This window comes from Somniosus microcephalus, chromosome 3, assembly GCF_052327205.1.
Source record: "Somniosus microcephalus isolate GS21.2 chromosome 3, FLI_Smic_1.0, whole genome shotgun sequence".
In the NCBI taxonomy this organism is placed as follows: domain Eukaryota; kingdom Metazoa; phylum Chordata; class Chondrichthyes; order Squaliformes; family Somniosidae; genus Somniosus; species Somniosus microcephalus.
The window spans coordinates 372,540,540-372,561,768 of record NC_140989.1 but is presented as its reverse complement, the minus strand read 5'-3'; the positions used below and the strand labels follow the sequence as shown (position 1 = coordinate 372,561,768).

The 21,229-nt window shown below is 48.9% G+C and overlaps 1 protein-coding gene across 4 annotated transcripts in view; it reads right to left on the bottom strand.

The window, feature by feature from the left end:
- LOC147122438 (guanine nucleotide exchange factor VAV3-like) overlaps window positions 1-19,474 on the bottom strand; it is a 307,623-nt gene extending 288,149 nt beyond the window's left edge. For 2 of the 4 annotated variants that reach the window (XR_015077746.1, XM_085983597.1), the window contains exons 1-2: window positions 18,306-19,474; window positions 13,340-13,456 (exon numbers count right to left, since the gene is read on the bottom strand). Coding sequence is in view for 3 of the 4 variants with exons in the window: in XM_085983597.1 (XP_085839723.1) it covers window positions 13,340-13,456; window positions 18,306-18,509 (321 nt within the window). In the remaining variant the exon portion in view is untranslated. The remainder of the gene's footprint in view (window positions 1-13,339; window positions 13,457-18,305) is intronic. The other 2 variants (XM_085983596.1, XM_085983598.1) reach the window with 2 other exon arrangements.
- Between the last annotated feature and the right edge of the window lie 1,755 nt (window positions 19,475-21,229).

Here is a 21,229-nt window from a genome sequence, read left to right as displayed (position 1 = left end):
CGTCGCTAGAGCTTTCATCTCCTGTTGGGTTGCTCGTTTCGGGGTACCGGCAGACATCTCTTCTGATCGTGGGCCACAATTTTCCTCGGAGCTCTGGAACACTGTAGCTCAGGGGCTCGGCACCAAACTTCAGCGCACCACTGCCTATCATCCACAGGCGAACGGCCTGTGCGAGCGATTCCACAGGTCGCTTAAAGCCGCCCTACGGGCCAGACTTCAAGGTGCGGGATGGGTGGACAGACTCCCATGGGTCCTTTTGGGTCTTCGTACAGCGCCCAAAGAAGACCTGCAATCATCCTCGGCGGAACTCGTTTATGGCCAGCCACTCCGAGTACCAGGGGATTTCCTCCCTTCTCCCACAGAGCCATGGTCCGCCTCCCAGCAACTCGTCAGCCACCAGGAAGCGGCCAGATGCCTCGCTCCAGTGCCTACATCAAATCACAGCCTACAGAGCTCCCACGTGCCGGCTGAGCTGAAGAATGCCGAGTACGTATTTATCCGCCACGACGCTCACCGGGATCCGCTCAAGCCCCCTTACACTGGTCCTTTCCGCGTCATCGAATCGGGAGACAAATCCTTTTCGGTCAACATCGGAGAAAAGCCGGATCACATTTCGGTGGACCGGTTGAAGCCGGCTCACTTGGACTTGGACCACCCAGTCATCATCGCTCAACCGCCAAAACGTGGCCGACCGCCCGCAGCCGCCGTGCCAGATCAACCACAGCCGCCCACCAGTTCAACCACACTCACCGCGCCAGCTCAACCACAGCCGCCCGCCAGCTCGACCACCATCCATCAGCTTCCTCTGCAGGGTTACCGAAGTCGCTTGGACAGACTTGTCAGGCCTCCTTGATGCCTCACTTTTGCTGTTAAAGACAATTCTGGGGGGGCGCATGTGGCGGAGCCACCAAAGGACTCGGATTGTTTGTATATAATTCCTTTAACAACACGTTAGCTACAGCCTGAGTCTGTATCTTTATTTATGCTGTTTAACTGTACAGAGCGTGGTTATTTTAACAGCGCGGCTAAAACGTGATGACGTCACGCTGTTCATCATGTGATTCCCCACTGGCGGGAAAACGTGATGACGTCAGCCACGGGACGGCCGGGGCAGTCATAGAGTCATAGAGTTTTACAGCACAGAAAGAGGCCCTTCGGCCCATCGTGTCTGCGCCGCCCATCCCTCCCTGTCCAGTCTAATCCCATTTTCCAGCATTTGGTCCATAGCCTTGTATGCAATGGCATTTCAAGTGCTCATCCAAATGCTTCTTGAATGTTGTGAGGGTTCCTGCCTCTACCACCCTTTCAGGCAGTGAGTTCCAGCTTCCAACCACCCTCTGGGTGAAAAAGTTCCTCCTCAAATCCCCCCTAAATCTCCTGCCCCTTACCCTGAATCTGTGCCCCCTTGTTATTGACCCCCCTACTAAGGGGAAAAGTTCCTCTTTATCTACCCTATCTATGCCCCTCATCATTTTGTACACTTCAATCAGGTCCCCCCTCAGCCTTCTTTGCTCCAAGGAAAACAACCCCAGCCTGTTTAGTCTTTCTTCATAGCTGAGGCGCTCCATCCCAGGTAACATCCTGGTGAATCTTCTCTGCACCCTCTCCAAAGCAATCACATCCTTCCTATAGTGAGGCGACCAGAACTGCACACAGTACTCCAGCTGTGGCCTCACCAGCATTTTATACAGCTCCATCATAACCTCCCTGCTCTTATATTCTATGCCTCTGCTAATGAAGGCAAGTATCCCATAAGCCTTTTTAACCACCTTATCTACCTGTTCCGCTGCCTTCAGGGATCTATGTACATGTACACCAAGGTCCCTCTGACCCTCTGTACTTCCTAGGGTCCTACCACTCATTGTGTATTCCCTTGCCTTATTTGTCCGTCCAAAATGCATCACCTCGCACTTTTCCGGGTTAAATTCCATTTGCCACTTTTCCGCCCATCTGACCAACCCGTTAATATTGTCCTGTAGCCTGAGGCTTTCCTCCTCGCAATTTACCACCCCACCAATTTTCGTGTCATCCGCGAACTTACTGATCATACCCTTTACATTCTCATCCAAATCATTAATGTAGATCACAAACAGCAAGGGACCCAGCACCGATCCCTGAGGTACCCCACTGGACACAGGCTTCCAGTCACAAAAGCAACCTTCGACCATCACCCTCTGCCTCCTGCCACTCAGCCAGTTTAGGATCCAACGCGCCAAGGCCCCCTGGATCCCATGGGCTCTTACCTTCTTGACCAGTCTCCTATGCGGGACCTTGTCAAAAGCTTTACTGAAGTCCATGTAAACCACATCCACAGCATTTCCCTCATCCACACACCTAGTCACCCCCTCGAAAAATTCAATCAGATTGGTCAGACATGATTTACCCTTGACAAAGCCATGCTGACTATCCCCGATTAATCCTTGCCTCTCCAAGTGGAGACTAATTTTGTCCCTCAGAATTTTTTCCAATAATTTCCCTACCACAGATGTTAGGCTCACTGGCCTGTAATTCCCTGGTTTATCCCTGCTACCCTTCTTGAATAATGGTACTACATTAGCTGTTCTCCAGTCCTCTGGTACATCCCCTGTGGCCAGAGAGGTTCTGAAAATTTGTGTCAGAGCCCCTGCAATCTCCTCCTTTGCCTCACACAACAGCCTGGGATACATCTCGTCCGGGCCTGGGGATTTATCCACTTTTTGGCCTGCTAAAACCGCTAGTACCTCCTCCCTCTCGATGCTAATATGTTCAAGTATGTCACAGTCCCCTTGCCCGACTTCTATGTCTACATCGTCTTTCTCCATAGTGAACACTGAGGCAAAAAATTCATTTAAAACCCCACCTACTTCATCTGGCTCTACGCACAGCTTGCCACTTTGGTCCCTAATGGGCCCTACCCTTTCCCTGGTTATCCTCTTGCCCTTAATATACTTATAAAACATCTTAGGATTTTCCTTTATTTTGCTCGCCAGTGTTATTTCATGGCCCCTCCTCGCCCTCCTAATTTCCTTTTTAAGTATGCCCCTGCACCTCTTATACTCCTCTAGGGCTTCCACCGTCTTTTGTCTTTTGGAACTGCCAAAAGCCCCCCTTTTTTTCCTAATGCATTTTTGTATATCCTTTGTCATCCAAGGTTCCCTTTGCTTGTTGGTCCCACCCTTGACCTTTACAGGAACATGTTGGTGTTGTACTCTCTCTATTTCCCTTCTGAAAGCCTCCCACTGTTTTGATGTGGATTTTCCTATAAGTAGCTGCTCCCAGTCCACTTTTGCCAGATCCTGTCTTATCTTATTAAAATCGGCCTTCCCCCAATTTAGAACCCTGATTTCCGGGCCGTCTTTGTCTTTTTCCATGACCACCTTAAATCTCACCGAATTGTGGTCACTATCGCCAAAATGCTCTCCTACAGACACTTCCACCACCTGCCCGGCTACATTCCCTAGAATTAGGTCCAGTACCGCCCCCTCTCTTGTAGGACTTTCTACATGTTGGCTCAAAAAGCTTTCCTGGATGCACTTTAAGAATTCTGCTCCCTCCAAGCCTTTCACACTCTGACTATCCCAATTTATATTGGGGAAGTTGAAATCCCCCACTATTACTACCCTATTATTTTCACACTTTTCTGATATCTGCCTGCATATCTGTTCCTCTATCTCCCCCTGACTGTTTGGGGGCCTATAGTACACTCCCAGCAAGGTGCTTGACCCCTTTTTGTTTTTAAGTTCTACCCATATGGCCTCATTAGAGGAACCCGCTAATATATCATCCCTCCTTACAGCAGTAATAGACTCCTTAATTAATATTGCAACACCCCCTCCCCTTTTACACCCCCCTCTGTCTCGCCTGAAGATTCTATACCCCGGAATATTTAGCTGCCAGTCCTGACCCTCCCTCAACCATGTCTCCGTGATAGCAACAATATCGTATTCCCATGTGTTCAACAACAACTTCAGTTCATCCACCTTATTTGCAAGACTCCTTGCATTAAAATAAATGCCTTCCAGCCCTGCCATATTCCCTTTTGCCTTCACATCTTTGCTCTGCCTTCCCTGCTGACTTGTTTTTTCCTCCTTATTTGGCTGTACATCACCCCCTACTATAGCTCCACTCTGTATCCCATCCCCCTGCCGAATTAGTTTAAACCCCCCCCAGCAGTGCTAGCAAACCTCCCCGCAAGGATATTGGTTCCCCTCTGGTTCAGGTGTAAACCGTCCGACTTGTACAAGTCCCACCTGTCCCAGAAGCAGACCCAGTGATCCAGGAAACTAAAGCCCTCCCTCCTGCACCATCCCTTTAGCCACGCATTCATCTGTTCTATCCTCCTATTCCTATACTCACTAGCACGTGGCACCGGGAGTAATCCAGAGATTACAACCTTTGAGGTCCTGCTCCTTAATCTTGCCCCTAGCTCCCTAAATTCTTGCTGCAGGACCTCATCCCTCTTTTTACCTATGTCGTTGGTACCAATGTGGACCACGACCTCTGGCTGTTCACCCTCCCCCTCCAGAATGCCCTGCAGCCGCTCAGTGACATCCTTGACCCTGGCACCAGGGAGGCAACAAACCATCCTGGATTCACGTCTACGGCCACAGAAACGCCTATCTGTTCCCCTTACTATAGAATCCCCTACGACTATTGCTCTCCCACTCTTTTTCCTCCCCTCCTGGGCAGCAGGAGCGCCCCCAGTGCCAGGAAGCTGGCTGCTGCTGCCTTCCCCTGGTGAGTCATTCCCCCCAACAGTATCCAAAACGGTATACTTGTTTGAAAGGGGAATGGTCACAGGGGTTTTCTGCACTACCTGCCTACTTCTATTGCTCCGCCTGGTGGTCACCCATTTCCTTTCTTCCTGTGCAGCCCTTCCCTGCGGTGTGACCAACTCACTAAACGTGCTATCCACGAACTTCTCAGCCTCGTGAATGCTCCACAACCCATCCACCCGCAGCTCCAGCTCCTCAATGCGGTCTGCTAATAGCTGCAGATGGATGCTGCAGATGGAGTCCTCGTGGAGCCTCCGAAGAGAGCAGACCTACATTCGATGTTATCCTGCAGTTTCTTGTTAAAACCTGTTTGTTTCATTAAAGTTCGTTTTGTTTGATCGCCTGAGTAGAACTCAGTCTTTTAGTTAGGAACCCACATTCCTGCACCTTCCTGTTTTTTCCACCAAAGTGGATAACCTCGCATTTATCCACATTATACTGCATCTGCCATGCATCTGCCTAACCACCCAACCTGTCCAAATCATATTGGAGCTTCTCGGCAGCCCCCTCACAGCACACACGCCCATCCAGCTTTGTATCGTCTGCAAACTTGGAGATATTACATCTAGTTCCCTTGTCTAGATCATTAATATATATTGTGAATAGCTGGGGTCCAAGGACCGATCCCTGCGGTACCCCACTAGTCACTGCCTGCCACTCAGAAAAAGACCCGTTTATTCCAACTCTTTGCTTCCTGTCTGCCAACCAGTTCTCTATCCAAGTCAATACCTTGCCCCCAATCCCATGTGCCTTAACTTTACATGCTAATCTCTTATGCGGGACCTTGTCGAAAGCCTTCTGAAAGTCCAAATACACCATATCCACGGGTTCGCCCTTATCTATTCTACCAGTTACATCCTCAAAAAATTCCAGTAGATTAGTCAAGCATGATTTACCTTTTGTAAATCCATGTTGACTTTGTCCGATCCTGTCACTGTTTTCCAAGTGCTCTGCTATTACATCTTTTATAATGGACTCTAGCATTTTCCCCACTCCCGATGTCAGGCTTAACGGTTTATAATTCCCCATATTCTCTCTACCACCTGTTCTGAATAGTGGGGTAACATTAGCTACCCTCCAATTCATGGGAACTGTTCCAGAATCTATAGAATTTTGGAAGATGACCAGCAATGCATCTACTATTTCTAGGGCCACTTCCTTAAGTACCATAGGATGTAGATTATCAGGCCCTGGGGATTTATCGGCCTTCAATCACATCAATTTCCCTAACACCATTTCCCTACAAATACTGATTTCACTCAGTTCCTCCCTCTCATTAGACCCTATGCTCTCCAACATCTCTGGGAGGTTATTTGTGTCCTCCTTTCCAAAGACAGAACCAAAGTATGTATTTAATTGGTCTGCCATTTCTTTGTTCCCCATTATAAATTCCCCTGATTCTGACTGCAAGGGACCTACGCTTGACTTCACCAATCTTATTCTCTTCACATATCTATAGAAGCATTTACAGTCAGTTTTTATGTTCTCTGCAAGCTTACTCTCATACTCTATTTTCCCCTCTTAATTAATCCCTTTGTCCTCCTTTGCTGAATACTAAACTGCTCCCAATCCTCAGGTTTATTGCTTTTTCTGGCCAATTTATATGTCCTCTCCTTGGATCTTCTGCTAGCCCTAATTTCTCTTGTTATCCACGGTTGAGTCACCTTTTTTGTTTTATTTTTATGCCAAACAGGGATGAACAAATTCTGTAGTTCATCCATGCGATCTTTAACTGTTTGCCATTGCCCACCCACCATCAACCCTATGAGTAACATTCCCCAATCAATCCTACCCAACTCGCGCCTCATACCATCGTAGTTTCCTTTATTTAAATTCAGGACCCTAGTCTCTGAGTCAACTACTTCATTCTCCATCTCAATGAAGAATTCTATCATATTATGATTGCTCCGCCCCAAGGGGCCTCGCACAAGATTGCTAATTATTCCTTTCTCATTACATAATACCCAGTCTAAGATGGCCTGATCTCTAGTTGGTTCCTCGACATATTGGTCCAGGAAACCATCCCGTATACACTCCAGGAATTCCTCCTCCACAGTATTGCTACGAATTTGGTTAGCCCAATCTATATGTAGATTAAAGTCACCCATGATAACTGCTGTGCCCTTATTGCACACGTCTCTAATTTCCCTTTTAATGCCATCCCCAACCTCAGCATTACTGTTTGGGGGTCTGTATACAACTCCCACTAGCGTTTTCTGCCCCTTGGTATTTCTCAGCTCTACCCATACAGATTCCACATCATCAGAGCTAATATCCTTCCTTACAATTGTGTTAATATCCTCTTTAACCAGCAATGCTACCCCATCTCCTTTTCCTTTTTGCCTGTCTTTCCTGAATATTGAATACCCCTGGATGTTGAGTTCCCAGCCTTGGTCACCCTGGAGCCATGTTTCCATAATCCCAATCATATCATATCCATTTACATCTATTTGCACAGCTAATTCATCCAACTTATTACGAATGCTCCTCGCATTAAGACACAAAGCCTTCAGGCTTGTTTTTTTAACACTCTTAGACCTTATAGGATTATTATTTACAGTGGCCATGTTTGATTTAAACCCTTGATTTCTCTGACTGCCACTTTTGCTTTTCTCCTTCCTGTCATTTGCTTCCTATCCTTGTTTCCCTTTCCTCTGTCTCCCTGCACAGGCTCCCAATCCCCTGCCATTTTATAAGCTTCCTCCTTTGACTTAATACGAGCTTTAATTTCTTTTGTTAGCCATGTTTGGATCACTTTTCCTTTTGGGTTTTTATGCCCTAGAGGAATATATGTTTGTTGCAAATTATGCATTATTTCCTTGAATGTTAGCCATTGTATGTCCACCTTCATGCCTTTTAGTGTAGTCTCCCAATTTACCATGGCCAACTTGTTCCTCACACCCTTGTAGTTTCCTCTGTTTAGATTGAAGACGGACTGCATCACTCTCAAACTTAATGTAAAATTCAATCACATTATGTTCACTTGTCCCTAAAGGCCCCTTTACCACAAGATTATTGATTAGTCTCAGTACGAGATCCAGAATAGCCTGTTCCCTGGTTGGTTCCTCCACATACTGGTCCAGGAAACCATCTCACATGCATTCTAAGAATTCATCCTCCACACCATTAGTGGTAATTTGATTTGCCCAGTCAATATGTAGATTAAAGTCCCCCACGATTACCGTATTGCGCTTGTTACATGCACTTCTAATCTATTGATTGATGCTGTGCCCTACATTCCACTACTGTTTGGTGGCCTATACACAACTCCCACCAATGTTTTCTGCCTTTGCTGTTTCTTAGCTCCACCCAAACTGATTCCAATTCTACATCTACTGAGGGAATGCTACACTGTCAGTGGGGCAGTACTGAGGGAGTGCTGCACTGTCAGAGGGGCAGTAATGAGGGAGCGCTGTACTGTCGGAGGGGCAGTACTGAGGGAGTGCCGCACTGTCGGAGGGAGCTTGCTGTGCACAAATGGGCTGCTGTGTTTCCTACATTACAACAGTGACTACACTTCAAAATGTACTTCATTGGTTGTAAAGTGCTTTGGGACGTCCTGATGTATGCAGAGAAGTATTACAGGAATTGTTGTTTCACAGAAGATCATATATACGTAGAACTATTATGAGAGATCTACTTCACTGAGGTTCCCCTTAAGCTTTTATTCTAAACCAGTGGTTCTGTTACTGGACTAATAATCCACAGAACGTGAGTTCAAATCTCACAGTTTGAGAATTTAAATAGATTTTTAATAAATATGGAAACAGAAATCTCGGATCAGTCAAAGTGACCCTGAATCTGTCGGATTGTCGTTAAAACCCAACGGGTTCGCTGATGTCCTTCAGGAAAACAATAAGGTGAAGCTCGTTCGCCTTCTACCATCCTGGTAGTCGAATGATCCAGCCATAATAGAGTTGTTGACTAATCACAGCGATCCATCTCGATTAAGGCGTTTGACAATGTATCACATAATGAACTTGTTAGCAAAATTCAAGCCCATGGTTTAAAGGGACATTGGCTGCATGGATACAAAATTGGCTAAGCTTCAAAAAGCAGAGGGTAGTGGTGAAGGGTTGTTTTTCGGACTGGAGGACAGTGGTGTTCCCCAGGGGTTGGTTCTAGGACCACTGCCTTACCTGATACATATTAATGACCTGGACTTGGGTATACAGGGCACAATTTCAAAATCTGCAGATGACATGAAACTTGAAAATGTAGTAAACAATGAGGAAGATAATAACAGACTTCAGGACATCAGAGACAGACTGGTGAAATGGGCAGACACATGGCAGGTGAAATTTAATGTACAGAAGTGTGAAGTGATGCCTTTTGTTAGGAAGAACGAGGAGAGGCAATATAAACTGAAGGGTACAATTCTAAAGTGGGTGCAGGAACAGAGAGACTTGGGGATATCTGTGCACAAATCTTTGAAGGTGCAAGGCAGGTTCAGAAGGCTGCTAAAAAAATACGGGATCCTGGGCTTTATTAATAGAGGCATAAAGTACAGAATCACTTTCATCCGCCATGGCAGGGCAAGTTGATAAGGCAGTTAAGAAAGCATATGGGATATTAGCTTTGTAAATTGGGGCATTGAATACAAAAGCAAGGAAGTCATGTTAAACCTTTTCAAATCTCTGGTTAGGATCCAGCTGGAGTATTGTCTCCAGTTCTGGGCACCACACTTTAGGAAGGATGTCAAGGCCTTGGAGAGGGTGCAGAGGAGATTTACTAGAATGGTACCAGGGATGAGGGACTTCAGTGATGTGGAGAGACTGGAGAAGCTACGATTGTTCTCCTTAGAGCAGAGAAGGTTAAGGGGAGATTTAATAGAGGTGTTTAAAATCATGAAGGGTTTTGATGGAGTAAATAAGGAGAAACTGTTTCCAGTGGCAGGAGGGTCGGTAACCAGAGGACACAGATTGAAGGGAATTGGCAAAAGAACCAGAGGGGAGATGAGGAGAATGTTTTTACAGCGAGTTGTTGTGATCTGGAATGCGCTGCCTGAAAGGGCGGTGGAAGCAGATTCAATCGGAACTTTCAAAAGGGAATTGGAGAAATTCTGAGGGGGGATTGACAGGGTAGATGCTGAGAGGTTGTTTCCCCCTGGCTGGAGTGTCTAGAACCAGGGATCAAGATTCAAGATTCAAGATCATTTTATTGCCATATGTAACTAGTACAATGGAATGCTTACTCCCCATTCACTCCCACAATACAAGCATATAATATAAAAGCAAAAAAATAAAAACAAGTATAAATAAAAACAATAAGCAAATAAGCAGAAAGTATAGCAATAACAGTCCAAGTTGCAGGATATGATGAATAGTGCAAAAAAGCCTCAATTACCACTGGAAATAATAGTAATATAATATGATAAATATATGGTAATATAAGTATAATATATATATTTATATAAACATATAACTATAATATATGGGGCAGTGCAGTCAGCAGTTCAGTAGGCGCACTGCCTGTGGATAGAAACTGTTCTTAAACCTGCTGGTCCTGGTTCGGATGCTGCGATACCGATGTCCGGACCGCAGGAGGGAGAACAGTTTGTGCCCAGGGTGATTGGGGTCCTGGATGATGGAGCGGGCCTTGTTCTGGCACCTGGTCTGGAAGATCTCCTCGATGGACGGAAGTGCACACCCGATGATCTTTTCTGCCGTATTCACAACTCTCTGGATGGCTTTCTTGTTCTGAGCAGTGGTGTTACCATACCACACATTGACACCACTCGTCAGGACACTCTCTATGGTGCCGCGGTAAAAGTTCACAAGCCACTGTGTGCTTATGCCGCATTTCCTCAGGCACCGTAGAGGGTAGAGGCGCCGGTGTGCCTTCTTCAGCATAGCCTCAGTATTATGGTTCCAGGCCAGGTCATCAGAGATCTGCAGTCCCAGGAATCGGAAACAACTGACGACTTCCACTGGTGTCCCATCTATGCTGATGGGGCAATGGTTCCCTCGGTGGCTTCTGAAGTCCACGATGAGCTCCTTAGTTTTGCCAACGTTCAGGGCAAGGTTGTTGTCATTGCACCATCTCATCAGCTGGACTATCTCATCTCTGTACTCCGTCTCGTCATCATTGCTTATCAGGCCAATTACTGTGGTGTCGTCGGCAAACTTGATAATCCGGTTGTTGCTGTGTATGGCTGTACAGTCATGTGTAAACAGAGAGTACAGCCAAGGACTGAGGCAGCAGCCTTGTGGCGCTCCGGTGTTGAGAACCAGAGTGGATGAGGTGTTGTTCCCTATTTTCACCACTTGAGGCCTGCCAGTCAGGAAATCCAGAATCCAATTGCAGATGGGGGTGCCCGGGCCTAGGTCCCTCAGTTTCAGGACCAGCTTGGAGGGAACAATAGTATTAAATGCAGAGCTGTAGTCAATGAACAACAGTCTGACGTAAGTGTCCCTCCTGTATAGGTGTTCCAGGGCAGTGTGTAGTGTTAGGGAGATGGCATCGTCTACAGACCTGTTCGCCCTATATGTGAACTGGAACGGGTCCAAGGAATCGGATATGATGCTGTTTATGTGAGTCATGACCAGCTTTTCCAGGCACTTCATGGCTATAGATGTTAGAGCCACGGGTCGATAGTCATTGAGGCCTGTTACCTTGGTCTTCTTAGGTAACGGCACAATGGTTGTCTCTTTGAAGCACACTGGTACAACAGACTGCTGCAATGAGATCACAGTCTCAGAATAAGGGGTCGGCCATTTAAGACTGAGATGAGGAGGAATTTCTTCACTCAGAGGGTTGTGAATATTTGCAATTCTCTGCCCCAGAGGGCTGTGAATGCTCAGTCTTTGAGTATATTCAATTATATTCAAGGCTGGGATCGATATATTTTTGGACTCTAGAGGAATCAAGGGATCTGGAGATCGGGTGGGAAAATGGAGATGAGATCAATGATCAGCCATGATCTCATTGAATGGTGGAGCAGGCTCGAGGGGCCGTATGGCCGACTCCTGCTCCTAAATCTTATGTTCTTCTAAATACTTGAAGGAAAAAATGTTCAGGGCTCTGGGGAAAGAACAGGGAGGGGGACTAATTGGAGAGCTCTTTCAAAGAGCTGGCACAGGCACGATGGGCTGAATGCCCTCCTCCTGTGCTGTCTGATTCTGTGATTCTATTTTTCCAATCTTTTAATTTGTATCGACCCTGGAGTAAAACTATTTCAGTGTCGGATCGAATACTTCCACTTCACATTTCCAAACCTGAAATTATTCAGAGCTTAGCAACTGAATCAGTAATGGAGGTGCCAGGAATCAGTACTGGGGGGCACCGAGAGTCAGTACAGTGGGGGGGGGGAGTCAGTACTGGGGGGTGGGTCAGTACTGGGGGGGGGGGGGGGAGTCAGTACTGGGGGGGGGAGAGTCAGTATTGGGGGGAGAATCGGTACTGGGGGGGAGAGTCAGTACTGGAGGGGGGGGTGAGTCAGTACTGGGGGGGGGGTGGGGGGGGAGTGCCAGTACTGTGGGGGTCAGTCCTGGGGGGGGTAGAGTCAGTACTGGGCGGGGGGGGAAGAGTCAGTACTTGGGGGGGGGGGGGGGGAGAATCAGTCCTGGGGGCGGCGGTCAGTACTGGGGGGGGTCAGTACTGGGGGGGAGTCAGTACTGGGGGGGGGTGGTAGTGCCAGTACTGGGGGGGTCAGTACTGGGGGGGGGGGGGGGGAGAGTCAGTACTGGGGGGGTCAGTACTGGGGGGGGGGGGGGGAGAGTCAGTACTGGGGGGGGGGGGGTGCAGTACTGGGGGTGATCTGGGAGTCAGTACCAGGGACACCATCGAGCTCACCATCCTTCCAGACCAGGAGGGTCTAAGCTTTGGCTCGGAGTCTGTGCCGAGTTATCTACCATCATCCTCAGGAACCCCAGAAAGAGTCAGGAAGGAAAATGAGATAACTCAGTAAGCCACTATTCCTGATCCCTCTCCACCAATACAACTGGGAAGATGTGGGGAGCGGGAGATCAGGGTCAGGTGTGACTGTGATGGAACACCCTTCATGGTCAAGTAGCCTCCCAATCACTCCAAACAGACACATGAAGGATGTCCAGTTGAGCTCGGTATTGGACAGCAGCTGGCACTAGACAGCCTGACCCCAGCTTCAGAAGGGGATGTGGAATGTGTTACCTCATCACAACATTTTAATCTTGGCACTGAACACTGATACTGCCTGAAGACAACTCCTGATTGGACAGCAAAGAGCCAATGACTCCAGATTGGACAACAAAGAGCCAATGACTCCTGATTGGACAGCAAAGAGCCAAGGACTCCTGATTGGACAGCAAAGAGCCAGTGACTCATGATTGGACAACAAAGAGCCAGTGACTCCTGATTGGACAGCAAAGAGCCAATGATACAAAAAGAAAATACTGCAGCTGCTGGAAATCTGAAATAAAAACAGAAAATGCTGGAGATACTCAATAGGTCAGGCAGCATCTGTGAAGAGAGAAACAGAGTTAACGTTTCAGGTCGATGACCTGTTCTAACGAAAGGTCATCGACCTGAAATGTTAACTCTGTTTCTCTCGACCCAAAGAGCCAAGGATTCCTGATTGGACAGCAAAGGAGACAACACTTTCTTACCTTTGCAAAATCTCGGACATCGAAAAGGTCAAAAGCGTCAAAAAGTTCATTCTTCCGCATCCCGAAAGTGTCACAGCAAGTAGTGAGGAATGTCCGAATATTCTTCAGACAGAGGAACTGAAACAGGAGAGGAGGAAAGTGCAGCTTAACAGACCAATAATGACAGAAAAGGAATAACTAGCTACCAACAACGTGCAATTTTACAGCACCTTGAACCAGTGAAAAGTCCCAAGGTGCTTCACAGGAGCGTAAATCAGACAAAATTTGACACCAAGCCTCAGGAGGAGATGTTAGGACAGGTGACCAGAAGTTGGGTCAGAGCTGGTTTTAAGGAGCATCTTAAAGGTGGAGAGGTTTAGGGAGGGAATTCCAGAGCTTAGGGCCCAGGCAGCTGAAGGCATGGCCGCCAATGGGATGATTAAAATCGGGGTTTCAAGAGGCCAGAATTGGAGAGCAGAGAGCTCGGAGAGTTGCAGGGCTGGAGGAAGTTAGATAGAGAGGGGCGAGGCCCTGGAGGGATTTGAACTTGAGGATGATAATTTTAAAATCGAGGCATTGCCGGCCCGGGTGCCAATGTAGGTCAGCAAGCACAGGGGTGAGGGGAGAACGGGACTGGGTGCGAGTTAGGACACGGGCAGCCGAGTTTCAGATGAGCTGAAGTTTGCACTCAATGACGGTTAAAGAATGAGGTTCACTGAATCATTGAGCGTTGCTCCACAATACAGCCCAGCAGACAGATTCCAAACCAAAACTAAAACTAAAGCACATCAATAACACACAGTAAAGAGAAAAACATTCCCACACTAACATGGGAAGCAACAACTCAGCACCCAGCTATCCCCCATCATTGTGTAATATCAGAGCCACAACTTCACACACTCGATTCTGGCCACTGCTTCTCTCACACGTGGAGTACTGGAATACAAAGGGATGGAAATCATGTTACAGATTATATAAAGCCCCCATCAGGACACTGTTCAGTTCTGGGCACAGCACCTCAGGAAAAATATATTAATATAAGAACATAAGAAATCGGAGCAGGAGTCGGCCATTCGGCCCCTCGAGCCTGCTCCGCCATTCAATAAGATCATGGCCTCAACTCCACTTCCCTGCCCGCTCCCCACAAACCTCGACTCCACTGTTTTCAAAATCTTGGCCTTGGAGGGGGTGCAGTACAGATTCACCAGACTGACACCGGGGCTAAAAAGGTTAAATAGGTTGTCTAGGCTGGGCTTGTATTCCCTCATGTTTAGAAGATTAAGGGGTGATCTAATTGAGGTGTTTAAGATGATTAAAGATATTCGATAGGGTGGATAGAGAGAAATGATTTCCTCTGGTGGGGGGAGTCCAGAACAAGGGGGCAGAACCTTAAAATCAGAGCCAGGCCGTTCAGGGGTGATGTCAGGAAGCACTTCTTCACACAAAGAACCAACACCTGAAACAGATTATCTGGTCATTATCACATTGCTGTGCGCATTTTGGCTGCTGCGCTTCCTACATTGCAACAGCGACCACACTTCAAAAGTACTTCATTGGCTGTGAGATGCTTTGGGACGTCCGGAGATGGTGAAAGGTGCTGTAGAAATGCACGATTTTATCTTTCAAAAAGTTAGCGGAAATTTGGAACTCTCTCCCAGAAAGATGCTGAGGCTGTGCAATCGAAAATTTCAAAACTGTGATTGATAGATTTTGGAAATAAAAACAGGAAATGGTGGAAATACTCAGCAGGTCAGGCAGCATCTCTGGAGAGAGAACCAGAGTCAATGTTTCAGCTCAATGGCCTTTCCTCAGAACTTGATAGATTGTTGTTGGATAAGGGGATCAAGGGTTACTGAGCAAAGGCAGGCAGATGGAGTCGGGGTACAGATCAGCCACAATCTAATTGAATGGCAGGACAGGCTCGAGGGGCTGAATTGCCTCCTCCTGTTGCTTATGTTCAACTGGGTACAATTCCGGGCCCTGGTGCAGACAGCAGGAGCTGCTAATGGAGGATGGCTACAACAACAACAACATGTATTTCTATAGCGCCTTTAACATAGTAACACGTCCCAAGGCGCCTCACAGGAGCGTAAATCAGACACAATTTGACACCGAGCCACGTAAGGAGATATTAGGACAGGTGACCAAAAGCTGGGTCAAAGAGGGAGGTTTTAAGGAGCGTCTTAAAGGAGGAGAGAGAGGCGGAGAGGTTTCGGGAGGGAATTCCAGAGCTTAGGGCCCAGGCAGCTGGGCTGCCAATGGTGGAGCGATTAAAATCAGGGACGCGCAAGAGGCCAGAATTGGAGGAGCGCTGAGATCACAGAGGATTGTAGGGCTGGAGGAGGTGCCAGAGAGAGGGAGGGGCAAGGCCATAAAGCGAACAGCCTGCATCCACCTCGGACAATTGCCAGAGCTCCTGGGAGTGGAGGAGGTTCCAGAGATCTCAGAGGATTGTAGGGCTGGAGGAGGTGCCAGAGAGAGGGAGGGGCGAGGCCATAAAGCGAACACTCTGCACAGCCTCGGACAATTGCCAGAGCTCCTGGGAGTGGAGGAGGTTTGGGTTGGATGGCTCACACCTCATGTGGTCTACCCCACTTCCTCCTTCAAATTCCCGGGTCACGGGAACCCTCTGTGCTTCGCCAGCTTTCCTGTGCTTCCCTCCCACTCCGCTATTCTGCTGGAGCCATTCAACCACTGTCCCATTACCATCCCTTTTTGCCTTGCATCATCATCCCCTTTGTCATTGAGTCACCTTCACTCTATCACAGACTTGTGTGCTTCCCTCCCCGGGCCTTTTCACTGGCACTGTTTCAATTCGTCTCCAAAGTCTTACAGTTCTGCTGAAAGGTCATCGACCTGAAATGCGAACTGATTCTGTCTCCACAGAAGGAGTGAAATGGCAGGATACTGGCGCGACTTCCCTTTCCTCCACTCCAGCAGCTGCTTTTGACTCATCACGGTTTGATCAGTGGCTCTGCCACACAAAGTCTGGATGTTACGATTCGCTCCGACCCTCAGGACCCAGGCCAGGCTCAGTGGGCAGCACCTTCACCTCTGAGTCCAAAGGTCTTGGGTTCAAGTCCCACTCGAGAGACTCGAGCCAAAAATCCAGGCCGACACTCCCAGTGCAGTACGCAGGGAGCGCTGCACTATCAGAGGAGCAGTACTGAAGGAGCGCCGCAGTGTCGGAGAGGCAGTACTGAGGGAGCGCTGCACTGTCAGAGGGGCAGTACTGAGGGAATGCCGCACTGTCAGAGGGGCAGTACTGAGGGAGTGCCGCACTGTCAGAGGGACAGTACTGAGGGAGCGCTGCACTGTCAGAGGGACAGTACTGAGGGAGTGCTGCACTGTCGGAGGGACAGTACTGAGGGAATGCCGCACTGTCAGAGGGACAGTACTGAGGGAGCGCCGCACTGTCGGAGGGGCAGCACTGAGGGAGGGCTGAGACTGTCAGGGGGCAATAATGAGGGAGCGCTGCACTGTAGGAAGGGCAGTACTGAGAGAACGCTGCACTGTTGGAGGGGCAATAATGAGGAAGTGCTGCACTGTCGGAGGGACAGAACTGAGGCACTGTTGAGGAGGTAATCAATATTCAGGAAGGACAGGAAAAAAGGAATAGGAGGTGGGGTAGCTTTGCTGGTTAAAGAGGAGATTAACACAATAGTAAGGAAGGATATTGGCTCTGATGATGTGGAATCTGTATGGGCAGAGCTGAGAAATACCATGGGGAAGAAAACGTTAGTGGGAGTTGTATACAGACCCCCAAACAGTAATGCTGAGGTTGGGGATGGCATTAAATGGGAAATTAGAAGCCCGTGCAAGAAGGGCACAGCAGTTATCATGGGTGACTTTAATCTATCTACAGGCAATGGCAAACATTTAAAGATCGCATGGATGAACTGATGGGTCAGTGCTGAGAGAGCGCTGCACTGTCGGAGGGGCAGTACTGAGGACGCGCCGCACTGTCGGTGGGGCAGTACTGAGGGAGCGCTGCACTGTCAGAGGGGCAGTACTGAGGGAGCGCTGCACTGTCGGAGGGGCAGTACTGAGGGAGCGCTGCACTGTCGGAGGGGCAGTACTGAGGGAGCGCTGCACTGTCGGAGGGGCAGTACTGAGGGAGCGCTGCACTGTCGGAGGGGCAGTACTGAGGGAGCGCTGCACTGTCGGTGGGGCAGTACTGAGGGAGCGCTGCACTGTCGGAGGGGCAGTACTGAGGGAGCGCTGCACTGTCGGAGGGGCAGTACTTCATTGGCTGTGAAGCTCTTAGGGACGTGCTGAGGTGGTGAAAGGCGCTATAGAAATGCAATTCTTCTTTCCTGCTCTCCTTTGATCCAGAACCATCACCAGCTGATCCATCTTTGCCCCATTCACACCAGTTTTTTTTATCATTACTTAGAAACAAATCTTGCTGGAAATTTACATTTGTTAACCATTTCCCATTTCCAGATGAGAGAGACTGTTGGAAATGTAGGAGCCTTCGCTGGCTCCCGAGTCGGGCTGGGGCTCCGGAGTCGGGCTGGGGCTGGGGCTCGGGCTCCGGTGTCGGGCTGGGGCTGGGGCGGATTGCACTGCCCCAAGCTCCATGTGTGGCCGTTTCATTCTGACTGAGACCGTGCGGAGGCTCCGGGAATCCGCATTTCACACCCGGGTCCCGGTGGGAAACGGCTGCACGCTCCGTTAACAGGTCGGGAATACCGGGGCCGCTGCTCCTTCCCGATCAGGGAAAACCAGCCCGTTCATTACTGGTGGGACCCGTGTCCCAAACACACCCGTCCGCCACCCGAGGACTGGACTGGGCTCGGTTGGGTTGGACTGGACTGGACTGGACTGGGCTCGGTTGGGTTGGACTGGACTGGGCTCGGTTGGACTGGGCTCGGTTGGGTTGGACTGGACTGGACTGGGCTCGGTTGGACTGGGCTCGGTTGGGCTGGACTGGACTGGGCTCGGTTGGACTGGGCTCGGTCGGGTTGGGCTCGGCGCTCCTTACCTGCGACATGTGCGGCCGCTGGTTGATGTCCTTGAGCAGGATGGAGCCGGGCCGCAGGTTGTTGAGGAGCCGGCACAGCAACACTCCGTCCCGCAGACTCTGCGCCAGCTCAAAGAGCTGAGCCCCGGGCCAGCTCACCCGGTGATCGGGGGGCAGAACCCGGCAAGCGATCAGCCAGAGAGCGCACTGGCGCCAGGGCTCCATCCCGGCCCGGGATCCCTGCCTCTCTCCCCGGGATCTCTGTCCCCGGGATCCCTGCCTCTCTCCCCGGGATCCCTGCCTCTCTCCCCGGGATCCCTGCCTCTCTCCCCGGGATCCCTGCCTCTCTCCCCGGGATCTCTCTCCCCGGGATCCCTGCCTCTCTCCCCGGGATCCCTGCCTCTCTCCCCGGGATCTCTGTCCCCGGGATCCCTGCCTCTGTCCCCGGGATCCCTGCCTCTCTCCCCGGGATCTCTCTCCCCGGGATCCCTGCCTCTCTCCCCGGGATCCCTGTCTCTCTCCCCGGGATCTCTGTCCCCGGGATCCCTGCCTCTCTCCCCGGGATCTCTCTCCCCGGGATCCCTGCCTCTCTCCCCGGGATCCCTGCCTCTCTCCCCGGGATCTCTGTCCCCGGGATCCCTGCCTCTGTCCCCGGGATCCCTGCCTCTGTCCCCGGGATCCCTGCCCCAGTCCCCGGGATCCCCGACTCTCTCTGCCCACCTCTCACTCTTTCTCTGTCATTGTTTCTCGATCTGATCGGTCTCTATTTATAGCGCTGTGTCCCTCACCCCCTCTCTCCCTCCCCCTCTCCCTTTCTCTCTTTATCGGTCTCACCCCTCTCTCTCTACCTGTCCTCTCTCTCTCAGTCTCTCCTCCCTCCCTCTCGATGCCCCGACCTCCCTTTCTCCCCTCTCTCTGTCTCTATGCCTCTCCTCCCTCTCGGTCTCTCCCCGCTCTCTCTATCTGTCTCTCCCCGCTCTCTCTATCTGTCTCTCCCCCCTTCTCTCTATCTGTCTCTTCACCCCTCTCTCTATCTGTCTCTTCACCCCTCTCTCTATCTGTCTCTTCACCCCTCTCTCTATCTGTCTCTCCCCCCTTCTCTCTATCTGTCTCTCTCTACGGTCTCTCCTCTCTCAGTTGCTGGCGCCCCGTTAGTTTCTCTTCCGTGTCTCAGCCTCTTCCGTCCACTGCTGGATGGCGCGAGAACGCGCATGGAGCTTCGGCGGCGCGCACTGTACCTTCAGTTATTCATCTCGCCCAATTGTTATTGCAAGATCCCTATTAATCGTATAATTGTTAAATATCCCAGAATTAATATTATTGTGCACCATCACAGTATATTAATATAATTGTGCTCAATCGCAGTATTAATATAATTGTGCTCTATCCCAGTATTAATATAATTGTGCTCTATCCCAGTATTAATATAATTGTGCTCTATCCCAGTATTAATATAATTGTGCTCTATCCCAGTATTAATATAATTGTGCCCTATCCCAGTATTAATATAATTGTGCACTATCCCAGTATTAATATAATTGTGCTCTATTCCAGTATTAATATAATTGTGCACTATCCCAGTATTAATATAATTGTGCTCTATCCCAGTATTAATATAATTGTGCTCTATCCCAGTATTAATATAATTGTGCTCTATCCCAGCATTAATATAATTCTGCTCTATCCCAGTATGAATATTATTGTGCTCTATCCCAATAATAATATAATTGTGCTCTATCCCAGTATTAATATAATTGTGCTCTATCCCAGTATTAATATTATTGTGCACTATCCCAGTATTAATATAATTTTGCTCTATCCCAGCATTAATATAATTGTGCTCTATCCCAGTATTAATATAATTGTGCTCTATCCCAGTATTAATATAATTGTGCTCTATCCCAGTATTAATATAAAAACAAGTCAGCTTGGTAGACAGGGCAAATATATAAGGGCAAGGCTGGATGGCATCTATTTTAATGCAAGGAGTCTTGCGAATAAGGTGGATGAACTGAAGGTGTTGATAAACACATGGGAGTATGATATTGTTGCTATCACGGAGACATGGTTGAGGGAAGGGCAAGACTGGCAGCTCAATATTCCGGGGTACAGAATCTTCAGGCGAGACAGAGGGGGAGGTATAAGAGGAGGGGGTGTCGCAATATTAATTAAGGAGTCAATTACTGCAGTAAGGAGGGATGATATATTAGCAGGGTCCTCTAATGAGGCCATATGGGTGGAGCTTAAAAACAAAAAGGGGGCAAGCACTTTGCTGGGAGTGTACTATAGGCCTCCAAACAGTCAGGGGGAGATAGAGGAACAGATATGTAGGCAAATCTCAGAGAAATGTGCAAATAATAGGGTAATAATAATGGGGGATTTCAACTTCCCCAATATTAACTGGGATAGTCAGAGTGTGAAAGGCTCAGAGGGTGTAGAATTCTTAAAGTGCATCCAGGAGAGCTTTTTGAGCCAGCATGTAGAAAGTCCTACAAGAGAGGGGGCGGTACTGGACCTAATTCTAGGGAATGTGGCCGGCCAAGTGGAAAAAGTGCTAGTAGGTGAGCACTTTGGTGATAGTGACCATAATATGGTAAGATTTAAGGTGGCCATGGAAAAGGACAGGGATGGGCCGGAAATAAAGGTTCTAAATTGGGGGAAGGCCGATTTTAATAGGATAAGGCAGGATCTGGCCAAAATGGACTGGGATCAGCTACTTGTAGGAAAATCCGCATCGGAGCAATGGGAGGCTTTCAGAAGGGAGATTGAGATCATACAATGGCAACATGTTCCCGTAAAGGTCAAGGGTGGTTCCAAAAACCACAGGGAACCTTGGATGTCAGGGGATATACGAGAATGGATTAGGAAAAAAAGGAGGGCTTTTGGTAGATACAAAAGGCTAAAGACGGAGGAAGCCCTAGAGGAGTACAAAAAGTGCAGGGGGA